This window comes from Diadema antillarum, unplaced genomic scaffold (genome assembly GCF_040938485.1).
Source record: "Diadema antillarum isolate AM-2024a unplaced genomic scaffold, OU_Dant_1.0 seq00001531_RagTag, whole genome shotgun sequence".
In the NCBI taxonomy this organism is placed as follows: domain Eukaryota; kingdom Metazoa; phylum Echinodermata; class Echinoidea; order Diadematoida; family Diadematidae; genus Diadema; species Diadema antillarum.
Window position 1 is genome coordinate 121,071 of NW_027272263.1, and position 12,963 is coordinate 134,033.

The 12,963-nt window shown below is 38.5% G+C and overlaps 1 protein-coding gene across 1 annotated transcript; it reads right to left on the bottom strand.

Moving 5' to 3' along the window:
* Positions 1–290: 290 nt before the first annotated feature.
* Positions 291–12,508, bottom strand: LOC139710422 (solute carrier family 35 member G1-like). The gene is made up of 4 exons (XM_071622339.1): positions 11,690–12,508; positions 3,224–3,603; positions 2,320–2,742; positions 291–484 (listed from the first exon to the last, which is right to left on the bottom strand). Exons 2-4 carry the CDS (start codon positions 3,573–3,575, stop codon positions 291–293), a joined length of 969 nt encoding a protein of 322 aa, XP_071478440.1. The 5' UTR covers positions 3,576–3,603; positions 11,690–12,508.
* Positions 12,509–12,963: the final 455 nt, after the last annotated feature.

The following is a 12,963-nucleotide window of genomic DNA, read 5'->3' on the forward strand; positions in this document are numbered from 1 at the left end:
GTGTAAAGGCACATTATTTGAAGACAATGGAACCAACGAGACTTTAATGTACAATTTTTGCCCCTAGCATACCTAGGCAACCCTACCAACTCAGAAGCTGAATTAGTAGCTACAGCTGAGGCTGCTATCAATGCGCAGTTGTAACTTTTTTTGGAACGCAATCCGTTATTGATTGAGAAGATTTTGGGAGGTGCTACAGACTGCACGGCTTGTCAAACCTCGCCGCATGTTTCCCAAAACTTCCCATTAGAAAGCCCCAATTCGGTAAGACTTTCGCCACAGTCGCCACGTCAAGTGACCGCCAGTAGTGCGGCGGACGAGATGATCATCAGTGCGCCCATGACGCTGCTCCACGACGGAACGTTGCCGAAGAAGACGAACTGGAAGACGAAGGAGAAGATGATTGTCGAGTTACGCATAAGTGTGACCGAAGCTGCGGCTTCTCGTTTCAGAGCTTCACCGGTCAGAGCCTGCGACACCACACCTGCGGGCGACAAGCGTATCATTCATAATTATTATTCAAGAATTTGATTGCATACAGAACGGGTTTGTTTACTAAGGCCATTATCTCAAACAGGGCAAAATACAACATTTCATACCCTACATGTAGCATAATAAGTACAATATGAATATTCTCAGAGTTGTGATTAAAGCTATCCCATATTTCTACTATTTTCTTCGTTTTTAGCAAGTTTAATCGCATATTTGACCTCAGTATGACCATTGGTGTACCACAAGTCTCAGTTGTAGAACCTATCATTTTTGTTATAAATTATGTGAATGCTATTGTGAATTCTTCAAAGATTTTGAAATATCCGTTTTTTGCCGACGATACGATTGTGCTTTTCTCTCACAAAGAATATATCCTCATTAATCTCCACAATGAACAATGAACTTGAAATATTGAGTGAATGATATAAGAGTAATAAACTGTTATTGAATTTTAGTAAGACAAGAGCTAGAAAATTGCTGTCTCAAACCCAACATGTGATTAATAGCATTTGCATTGATAGAACCGAGTCGATATCTTTTCTAGGGATCTCATTCATAAATCCCTTGAATGGAAGTACCATGTTGCAAACATATGTTCTAAATTATCAAGAAATGTAGATGTTTCATCAAAATTAAAAAGTGTATTACCTTTCAATATTGTTGTAAATATCTATAATGTAATAATTCTACCTCATCTTATTGTAGTGAAATACGGGAGAACATACAGAGTACACATTAACAGATTATATATGCTTCAAAAACGAGCTTTACGTATCATGTAAGCAATAATCATTAATTTTTATTTCCAAATTCACCACTCTTTGTGCAATTTTGGATTCTTCACATTTTTGATCTGGTCGAACTAAATGTTTTCATGTTTATGTTTAAATATCATCAACATATCTTGCCTGAAATATTCAACAACGTGTTCCAGATGAATTCTTCATTCCACAGTATGTATCCCATCCGGGAACGCTATAATTTCGGAAACTTTTGACTTATTCAACTCTTAAGATTGCGATCTATTCGTTTGACAGGTGTCACAGAATGGAATTAGATTGATAATGATCTTAAATCTATTACGACCCTTTCAGGCTGCCTTTCCGAGTTTAAAGTTCTATATAAATAGAGTGTATTTAGACAGATGGTATCCATGACTGACTATAGGCCTACTTCCTTTCTTCCTTTAGGCTTTCTTTACTCTCTTATCCCTTGAGAGAGAGAGAGAGAGAGAGAGAGAGAGAGAGAGAGTGTGTGTGTGTGTGTGTGTGTGTGTGTGTGTGTGTGTGCCAACAACTTAAGCCAAGGTATATCTTGTTTTTGTTAACACATGAATTATGTACATAATTATGTGGGTGTTATTTCACTTAGATGGACCGATCTTTCGTATGCATTGGCCCATGTCACAACAAGTGTTGGTTGATTGTTTGGTTTTCTTCCCTCTTCTGGTTTCATGCAGCAGTAGTGCCATACGTCGTGTGCAATATTTATCGTGAAATCACTTCTTTAGTAGAGATGCTGTTTTGTGAAAGCTGAAATGTATAGCTATCCAATGCTCCACACATGAATCCACCCACACATTCTCTTGTCCAAGTCCCTGGAATACCACATAAATCAATTGTATACCTCACAACAAGGATCATCTTTACGCATGTTTAGTCTCCTCTCTGTGATCTGGTAGGATACCTTAGGTAATTCAGTTTTACACAGAAACATACAAATGTAAACCGACACGATAAAGCATACACTATACAGGTTCATACGCATAAAACATACTATACGAAAGTATACGAAAGACAATGAAAGAGGAAGGGAAACTCTCCAAACCTGCCACAATTTCCGGTATCAAAAACTTCCAGTCACGCAAGGGCGGTATGCTGATGCCTTCTACCATTGCCATGACAACGCATGAATACAACGTCACTCCAATGAATGTGACGCAAATTATCAGTGATTGTGGCGTCGACTGTGAAAGTTTTCGCGATATGACGAAAGACAGAGAGGACCCCACGGGTACAAGTAACGCCAGCAGAAGGTAGAATTTGTCCGGAGGTGGGTTCGCAGTCTCCACCTCGAAACCGTAGTAAGGGAGAGCTTTAATGAGGAACTGCGGCTTGTATATAAAAATTATTCCAGTCCAGGCAAGAAGAGTCAGGTGTATATGTTTCTGTTGCCACGCCTCGCCAAGCAGCACGATACTTAGCAATCCGCTGAAGACTGGGGTGACACCGAAAATGGCAGATGCGTCTCCTGAAGAAAAGGTACATAAAAGTGAAAGAGAAACGTGATTAGCAAATTCCATTGGCTCTACAAATCTACAACTACGTTTACATTTGCCCCGCACACTATATCACCAGTTATGTCTGCTCACAAGCGATCATGCAACCCAATATCCAATGGAACATTAACGAAGTGTGGTTGCAGTGGTAGTGATAGTGACAAGTAAGGTTATGAATATGAGCGACATCGCTGAGCCTAATTATGCACCTAAACTGCATTGCTCAAACTGGAACAAAAATATGTTTGTAGATTTACTTAGAATTTAGTAAATTATACTTGTAAGGAATAATGTGTGTGGATGTATAAATCCACTCACATATTGTTATTACTTCACTGTTAGAGGTGGGGATATGTTTAATTTGTTTGGATAAGGTTTAATCAAAGTGTAATAATACCGTCTTATAATGGCGATGAGCCATTGTCACTAACGTAAAGGTAAGTAATGACTCACCCATCGCCACTTTCTGATACACGGCGTAGATCGTCATCATTGCCACAAACGATGAGAAAGAGCGCATGACAAGCCATCCAAGAGTTCTGATTGGCAGGTTTGGTAGGAGGTTGCCCGAACTTGACCAATGACCTTTCGCGAGACACCACACCAGCATGAATCCGCCAATCACAACTGCCCGGACTAAAGTGATTTGTAGGAAGGTCGAACTAGTGGCGAGTTTGGTCATCAGAGACGAGATGGACACCGTAAAGCCAGACATGAATGCCAGGAAGAGACCACTGATCCTCGGCGTTCCATCTTTTCTCTTTGACGCCCTGGAGTTTTGGTGATCGTTGGCTGCAGCAGCCATTGCAGAGGTGACAGCACCTACAATAGTACTTTACACCAAGAATCCTGACGTCATTCTTCATGCTTATAAAACATTTAATATATGTCATTATTGTTATCTTTTATCTTTTACATAAATAAAAAAACAAGGTAAGTATTATTCTCATATCAATAATGAATACCAGATGCATTCAAAACGTTAGTTACGAGCCCGTATCAATAAAGTGTAAATTAAAAGCAAATTACAGGTGGGATTTTAAAATACTCATGCTGCGCACGCAATCGACAATGCTTGAAAAATAAAGTTAATAATTATGATTTGAACACAAGAAGAGCATAAATATCAGTAACAATTATTACTAAGAAACTGTAAAGAAAGGGGACATTATACTCCTACTAAGGTGCTAGTACAAAACAGAATCAGTAAACATGTTGCCAATTCATGGAGAAGCATACGTAACTATGACAACGAGGTCGTTTTTCACTTACTTGTACCCTTTTTTGTGTGTGTGCTTTGCGTGCCGATTGGCACAGAAAACCCTCATAGTACACACTGTCCAAAGTTTATTGACCATGCAGGGAGGGTAAAGAATCATTTTCTAATTCTTTCTTTCTTTATAGCACAATAGACTTTCGAGTCTCATTATTTCACATTGTATTATATTTATTTATGTAACAGCCTTAAAAGTAAATAAAAAAAGAAATCTCCTCTGCCTAGCTGTGCTAAATCCCAGCTTGTGTGCATGCTGTTTTATATCACTGATAATGATCGCCTGATGATGTCAGATTGAAACCCGATTCCAACCCGGGATTCCACTTTTAGTCCAGTCAAAATATGAAATGACCCACAACTAATTGCAACAGAAACTATTCCACTTGCATTTGACCAGGAAGAGCTATTAAAATAACATATTAAAAGTTCCCTAAATTTCGAGTGGTGGATCAGTGTCTAATTTGCATAAATTCAAAATGGCCGCCATACAACCTATTTATGCCTATATCTCTGGATATATAACCCACAGAAAGTAAATTCCGGTGTCTAAACCTATGTTTTTTAGGTCGAGGAATACAAATATGTTATCTTTAGCAACTTTCAAGCATCCCTTTATATAGTTTTTGCATGTATTTGCATATAACTACATACAAAATGGCCGCCATATTGCCTGTGCAAGCCCGTATCTTCGTATATCATTAATGTAGTACACCCAGGAATAAGTCGCTATACATCTGGACATAAAACCCGTAGAAAATAGATTCTGGTGTCTAAACCTATGTTTTTTTAGGTCAGGGAATACAACTATGATATAAGCAGTAACTTTCAAATTTCCCTTTATGCATTTTCTGCATATATTTGCATTTAATTAAATGCAAATTGGCCGCCATAATGCCTCTACAGGCTTATATCTCTATCTGTAAAAGGTACCCAGTGATGGTGTCTGTGGTCTTGATTTTACTGCTGAGAATCACTGATGTAGAATACGTTCCACTCAGGAATAATTACCTATATTTCACTAAAAATTTGCATCGCTATATTTATGCATACATATATTCAAATTCTTATCATGAATATAATTTCAGATATACAAATACGAGATACAGAACGTTAATTGTATTTCTACATCCAAGATTTCAAGGGCAAAACTGTTAGAATTCCATTCACAACCTTTTTTATACCCAGTTTTATATTCTTGCATTGATTAATAGTATTGTATTACATTAAACTCACATTTTCTTGAGATAAAGCCTCAGAACAGAAAACAACTGTGAGTAGCATCGAATAGAACATATCTTTATTTAACTGTAATCTCAACTTAGCTTCCAAAGTGTGCTCAATAGGTACACAATAACAGAGTCTCAAATTATGTAGCAGGAATCGTTAAAAAGATTTTTATGATTTCATGATATTCAATGTATTATAATCGTGTAATTTGCCCTCATGTTTACTGCTTATACTTGTGTCTATGTTGCAATACTTTTCTTTCTTTCTTTTTTTTTGGCCAAAGGGAGGGGGGGAAGTCATCAAGATCATGATTATCCATAAGCTACTCTACAAAAGTTTCATGAGTTTGGACATTTGTTTAGAGGATGTTCTCGTCATATTATCTCATATAGCTTTTAAAGTGTGCTTACGGTACACAAAAAGTTGGTCTTAAATCATTCAGCAGATTTTTTTAAACATCTTTTTCCTTACCTGCGATGATTTGCATCCATGTTTAGTCGATACTTGTGTCTTTTGTTGCAAAACTTTTGGCAAAGGCATGTTTATCAATGGGCAACATATGACCGTGATAATTTGTATGGAAGTGGATTTTGTCATATTTTTGCGCGGTTTCACCCAATGACTTACAGAAAACAGCCGGATACAAAAAAAAAAGAAAAGAAAAAGGAAATGCCTTAACATTAAATTTTCTATTCCTCGTACTCTGGATTCATCAGTCGATCAATACAAACAGCATCCTTCTCATTGGCTTCAAGCTCATAATACGCTTATAAATTCTGATAAGTGTTACTTTTACCATTTTTCGTGTTGTATCTGCACCTTTATTAAAAGAACTCCTGAAGGAAGTCTGATGCAACTGCAAGACAGGCTGTTAGCAACTGGTAGTGTATAATTGCAGGGCAAACAGATTTGACTGCACACAACCCATATCAGTGACAGATGCGGGCCATTATAGATCAGACACTTGTAATGTTGTATTTCTAAAATATGTGATGAGTCAGATGATGCTGTTCTAATTGGTGACTAGGAATAAATAGCATTCTTGAAAGACATCAACACAGTTTACAACAAACGTGAGACTTGCTCCGTTTGTACTTTCGTCAGTATGAAATGAAGCCGGGATCCTATTGACTTTAAATTAATCAACTGCAATTTCACACTATCCTAGTCCAGAGTTTGTGGTAAACACATAGAACACCTTGAGTGTAAGCGAGTTTACATGTTTTACACTTTTATCATTGATCTATATTTTCAGAGATCACATTACATACCTTAAGTATCTGTATTATCGCTAGCCAGAAAATAAAAATGATGTACTTGAAACGGAAGAAAGTTTTCTTGAAATCCAATGACTTTGATTCATTAGATTTTAAATTCATCTTAGCCAAACGTTCAAGACAGCAAAAAAAGGTTCAAGCTAATATTGCAAATAGTCATCATTTATCTTCTGGCGTCCGTCGACAGTAATGCATGCATTTTCAAAAAACATTTTCAGATTCTCTTTTAAGACCCCATGTAATGACAGATTTTCAACAAACTAGGCAAGTAGCATCCCAAGGATGACAGACCATCAAGTTGTTCAAATAGACACCATGTCCAAAAGGTCCCAGAACCCCCAAATTAAGGAATCTATCATTTTAAAAAAAAATCACACACACACACACACACACACACACACACACAAGTAGAACCAGTTAAACAGAGCTATCAGGTAAAAAGTACAAAGATGAATATCTTGGAGACTGCATAGTTTTAAGTTTTGCAGTTTTATCTTCTTTTCAATTTCAATTTTCAATTTCAATTTCAATTTCAATTTTCGAAATATTACACATTATAATAATAATGGATTGTATACATTATATATATTATATAATTATATACTTGTAGTCCGCGTGTTGGTACCAGTACAGAAAAGATGACGAAGTATAAGGTGGTAATGCATTTCAGTCCAACAGTGCTATTTAGTCAGACCAAATTTTCGACGAATACATTTGTCTTTCTTCAGAATCTTCAGGAAGACAAATGTATTCGTCGAAAATTTGCTCTGAATAAATAGCACTGTTGGACAGAAATGCATTACCAGCCTACTTCGTCATTTTATATACATAGTTTTTTTTACGTGTGGGCACTAATGTCCCCCTCTCTTTCTAGTTGCTGCTTTAATCAAACCAGAAGAGCATTGAGTAAATACATCAGTGAGTGTATTAGCATACTTTCAAGATTATTTATGGCAGATGCAGGGGTGACCCCCTTGGGGCTAGTGCCGAATAGGGACAACTTTTCACTCTTTCATCTAAAAAAAAAAAAAAAAAACTGTTCAATTTGTTATCAAACTTGGCTGGTAGAATATTGGTAAAATGGGAACCATCCCCCGGCCACAGGATGCCCAAAGGCACCTCAAATCTGATCTAGGTGCGGCCGCCTTTGGGCTGGGACCAAATTATTGGAGGCCACTTTTGATTTTTGATCCTCCTTTTGAAAACACATGGTCAAATTTACAACAAACTTAGTACAGAACTGTAGGTGCATTTATTGCTATATAATATAGTGTCATGCATATATGGACATCATGCCTTCCTGGGCCCTGGAGGTCCCTAAAGGCTTCCAGATATGGCCCTATAGGTTCCCAAAGTCTTCCAATTTCCTTTCTCCCAAGTAATAGTCTGTAAACATGCAAGGAAGGGGAACTTGAGATACTCGGATGAGGGCTGGACTCCTGGGTCTTTTATTCAGAAAGTGAGTGAGTGACATGGTACCCTGATATGACAAGATCGTCATCTAATGTCCAAACTCATGAAACTTTTGTAGAGTAGCTTATGGATATAAGCTACTCTTAATTTGAATAGATATATGTATAAATATATGCAATTCTTTAGCGAAATATAGGTAATTATTCCGAGTGGAACGTATTCGACATCAGTGATTCTCAGCAGTAAAATTAAGACCACAGACACCAACACTGGGTACCTTTTACAGATAGAGATATAAGCCTGTAGAGGCATTGTGGCGGTCATTTTGCATTTAATTAAATGCAAATATATGCAGAAAATTTATAATGGAAGCTTGAAAGTTACTGCTTATATGATAATTGTATTAATTGACCTAAAAAACAAAACAAAACAAAGGTTTAAACACCAGAATCTATTTTCTGCGGGTTTTATGTCCGGATATATAGCGACTTATTCCTGAGTGTACTACATTACTGATATACGAAGATAAGGGCTTGCACAGGCAATATGGCGGCCATTTTGTATGTAATTATATGCAAATATATGCAAAAACTATATAAAGGGATGCTCGGAAGTTGCTAAAGATAGCATATTTGTATTCCTTGACCTAAAAAACATAGGTTTAGACACCGGAATTTACTTTCTGTGGGTTATATATCCCGAGATACAGGCATAAATAGGTTGTATGGCGGCCATTTTGAATTTATGCAAATTAGACACTGATCCACCACTCGAATTTTAGGGAACTTTTAATATGTTATTTTAATAGCTCATCCGGGTCAAATGCAAGTGGAATCGTTTCTGTTGCAATTAGTTGTGGGTTAACCCACTTTTTGTCGTATTTTGACTGGACTATTTGGTGGACGTTCCGCACCAACAAAAAACAAGAGACCCGCGGGTCTAGCGCTCACCTGAGTATCGCAAGTTCACCTTTCACGCAGTCACTAATCTAAATTATTCACAGCTCTACCAAAATTTGACGAGGCATTCTCAAGTGGAAGATGAAAATGTACAATAAGGGCCCAATTTTTTCAGGATTCCTTCATTTGGGGGAATTGGGGCCCCCTGGGGCCCTCTGGGTGGGGCATGGTGCCCAGTTTGATAAATTGAGATCCTGACCACCTAGGGATGCTACCTGCCAAGTTTGACAAAAATTCATCATGAGGTTTTCAGGAAGAAGATGAAAATGTACAATTCAGGCCCCCATTTGGACCCTTCCAACCAACCCCCCCCCCCCCCTCTACCCCCAAGAGGGGCACCCCTGGATCTCCTATGAACAAACTTGAAACTACAGTCATTAATGTACTCACTCATAGTATTATCTCAGCTCTATAACTTCTGATTCTAGAGAAGATTTTTAAAGATTCCTTCATTTGGGGGGTTTGGGCCCCCTGGGGGCCCCTGGACGGGGCATGGTGCCCATTTTAACAAATTGAGATCCTAACCCCCTAGGGATGCTACCTGCCAAGTTTGGTGAAAATGGGTCATGGGGTTCTCAAGAAGAAGATAAAAATGTACAATTTAGGCCCCATTAGGACCCCTCCTCACCCCCCTCACCCCCCCCCCCCCCGGGTCCCAAGGGGGGCACCCCTGATTCTGCCATGAACAAACTTGAAACTACAGTCATCAATGTGCTAACTCATAGTATTAACCTAGCTCTATCACTTCTGGTTCTAGAGAAGAAGATTTTTGCGGATTCCTTAATTTTGGGGGGTTTGGGCCCCCTGGGGGCCCCCTGGGTGGGTCATGGTGCCCATTTTAACAAATGGAGTTCCTAACCCCCTAGGGATGCTACCTGCCAAGTTTGGTGAAAATGGGTTATGGAGTTCTCAAGAAGAAGATGAAAATGTACAATTTAGGCCCCATTAGAACCCTTCCCCACCCCCCTCCCCTGGGTCCCAAGGGGGGCACCCCTGATTCTGCCATGAACAAACTTGAAACTACAGTCATCAATGTACTAACTCATAGTATTAACTTAGCTCTATCACTTCTGGTTCTAGAGAAGAAGCTTTTTACAGATTCCTTAATTTTGGGGGGTTTGGGCCCCCCTGGGGGCCCCCTGGATGGGGCATGGTGCCCATTTTAACAAATTGAGTTCCTAACCCCCTAGGAATGCTACCTGCCAAGTTTGATGAAAATCGGTCATGGGGTTTTCAAGAAGAAGATGAAAATGTAAAAAGTTTACGCACGACGCACGACGGACGACGGACGACGGACGACGCACGACGCACGACGCACGACGCACGACGGACGCCGGACGAAGGGCGATCGCAATAGCTCACTTGAGCCTTTGGCTCAGGTGAGCTAAAAAGGGGGAAAAACAACAACAACAGCAAAACAAAACAAGAGGCACATACTCTCTAAAAACAATCGAGTGAAAATGTTCACTCTTGAAAGAGTGAATAACAAAAAGAGTGAATTTAGAGTGAAATTGGAGTGAATTTTGAGTGAAAATGTTCATTTTCACTCATTTTGGAGTGACCTCACGGATCACTCGAAGATTTTGGAGCGATCCCTGAGGCCACTCCAAAATGAGTGAAAATGAACATTTTCACTCAAAATTCACTCCAATTTCACTCTAAATTCACTCTTTTTGTTATTCACTCCTTCAAGAGTGAATATTTTCACTCGATTTTTTTTTAGAGAGTATGATATACATATTCTATGTTTCGGTAGTGAACGTGTTAATGAACTGAATGGTCTGTCCAAATCTGATTTTATTCAATTTGATCTATTGCCCATTTTGTCTTGTGAAGTGTTAGAGGTCATCAAGATACGTATCTTGCATGCGATATTATATCCCCTTGTCAGTCGCACTGATTGTTTGGTTCAGTGTACACATAGATAGTAGAAGCACCAATGTCAGGACAATCATGATTATGGCCGATTGTATATTATGTAACTTTACCCTGTATTTGTAGTTTATAACAGCAACACTCGATCACAACTTTAGCAGAGCAAAAATTTTGTAACCGACTCTCTATTTATGTAACAGATAACCAATGATGACAAACCGAAGAGACACGGATCTATACCGAATTATTCATGGCTGTTTACACTATTGAACTTCACAGGGTATTGTTTAAATCGTTGGTAAGGTATATGACAAATGTCTAACCGGGTTCACATAGGTTTATGTCCTACACTCTACAAGAAATTTTGCACCTTTACTTGTGACACAGTGGGAACACCTTTATGGGTGCAAATTTGCACATTTCAGACCATCAGAAAGGTGCAAATTGTTCCCGTGAAGGTGCTACAATGATGTCACACGTAAAAGGGCGAAATTGAATCTATTTTTCTCAGAGTGTATAGGACACAATCATTATCCTGAACCAGGTTAGAAATTGAACAACGAGCAACGTCCCTTGGGGGAGAAGTTGCAATGAGTGAGATCTAAACATGTCTTTGCGTGTGTCGTTTCTGCCTTCTAGAACGAATATGCCTTCGTATACTGCTCAGACAAACTATTCGTGTTCGTCTTCAGTATACTTTTCACACAGTTTTTATACAAAGACAACCATGTTGTATAATATAGCTAGATCGGGCGTTGTCTATTTGGTTTATTTGTTTATTTGTTTTAAATTTCACAATCATGACAATGGACAAAAATATCATCAGTACAATATACACGAATAGAATACATTCCTTCGCGCAGCTATCCATAAACAGTGAAAACTCACTCACCAAGATTGAGTAGCCTTCAACGCATGAATCCTCGATGTCTGGGTCGTACAGACGATAATTTCTAATACATCAGATCGTCACGACTGGCTTATTGAGATTTTATGGTATCATTATATTCAGGTTGAAAAGCACTGTGCACACTGCAAGCAACGTGCAGCAGTTACCTCAAAATGTGTTTCCGGACCATCACCGGTTAGTCATACAGTCACTATAAAACTGTTATGACGTTTTATCGTTGAAAATCGTCTTCCGAAAAGTTTTATGCTTTGTGTAAAGCTCCTTACATGATCTTCGATGAACTCGCACTTTGGACTTTTCGCGATTAACAGCAAACCAATGTAGATTGTAAAGATAGGCTGAAGAACAGGAAATTCCACAGCCTGCTTCACCCTGTAATACTAAATCATGCACCCCGGCAAATTCAAATGGTAGAATTTCACAAAAATACACGTAGAATACTGGAATATGCCCCGTTTTGATGCTGCAAAGGCAAAAGGACTATAAAAAACAACTACTTCCGCGTTCTCCTGTTGTCCCCTAGCTCACTGGTATGGTGCAGGTACCAGCAATTTTACTGGAAGCAGGTAAGGTAATGGTCTATCTTGGTTTGAATCATTTCAGTCTCGATCAGAACGCTGGCTGTGTTAGAGATGCGAGAATGTCTTTCGAAATTCTTCTTCGTTTTCTCTTCAGTTCTGTCTTTCGAAGAGAAGTATAATTTAGAAACGCGTGAGCTTACATTACGCACACAGACACATCTAAGACTTTCTAAGACACAAGTCATGCACACACAGTCATATAGGCGCAGATGCACACACAAGTGAGGTCACATGGACATCAGGCATCAGACATACAGACAGTAAATTAGATGTATCAATGATTTTTGTTACAATAAAAGGCTTGTGTGTTGCTAGCAACGGAAAATGAAAACCTAATAACACGCACGCATACATTTAATTATTTCGTATCGAATGAGAAAAGAATGGAAAGGCGATAATTTCCAAGTATATACTGCTATTTTCTTTTTTTAATTTGCGAGTTCATCAAGTGGCTGCCTTTTGATTCAAGAGTCGATTTGTTATTTTTTTTTTTCTTTACCAGGCATTCAATTGCCAACTCTCTTGGAAAAGTCTGCATTTTCTCTTCTTTCTTTCTTTTTTCTGTTCTGACCTTGCCTTTTCTAGACTGTAAACCAGTTTCAACTCTTTTTCTTTTTCATTCAAAGGACGTGGTACATCATTTAATTTCATTTCGTTTCATTTCATTTCATTTCA

Excerpts from the sequence above, each read along its gene's own strand:
- LOC139710422 (XM_071622339.1), bottom strand. The coding sequence starts at position 3,575 with ATGGCTGCTGCAGCCAACGATCACCAAAACTCCAGGGCGTCAAAGAGA. Across the intron at positions 2,743-3,223 it reads GTATCAGAAAGTGGCGATGG|GAGACGCATCTGCCATTTTC; the intron begins GTGAGTCATTAC and ends CCTTTTCTTCAG. Across the intron at positions 485-2,319 it reads GATACCGGAAATTGTGGCAG|GTGTGGTGTCGCAGGCTCTG; the intron begins GTTTGGAGAGTT and ends TGTCGCCCGCAG.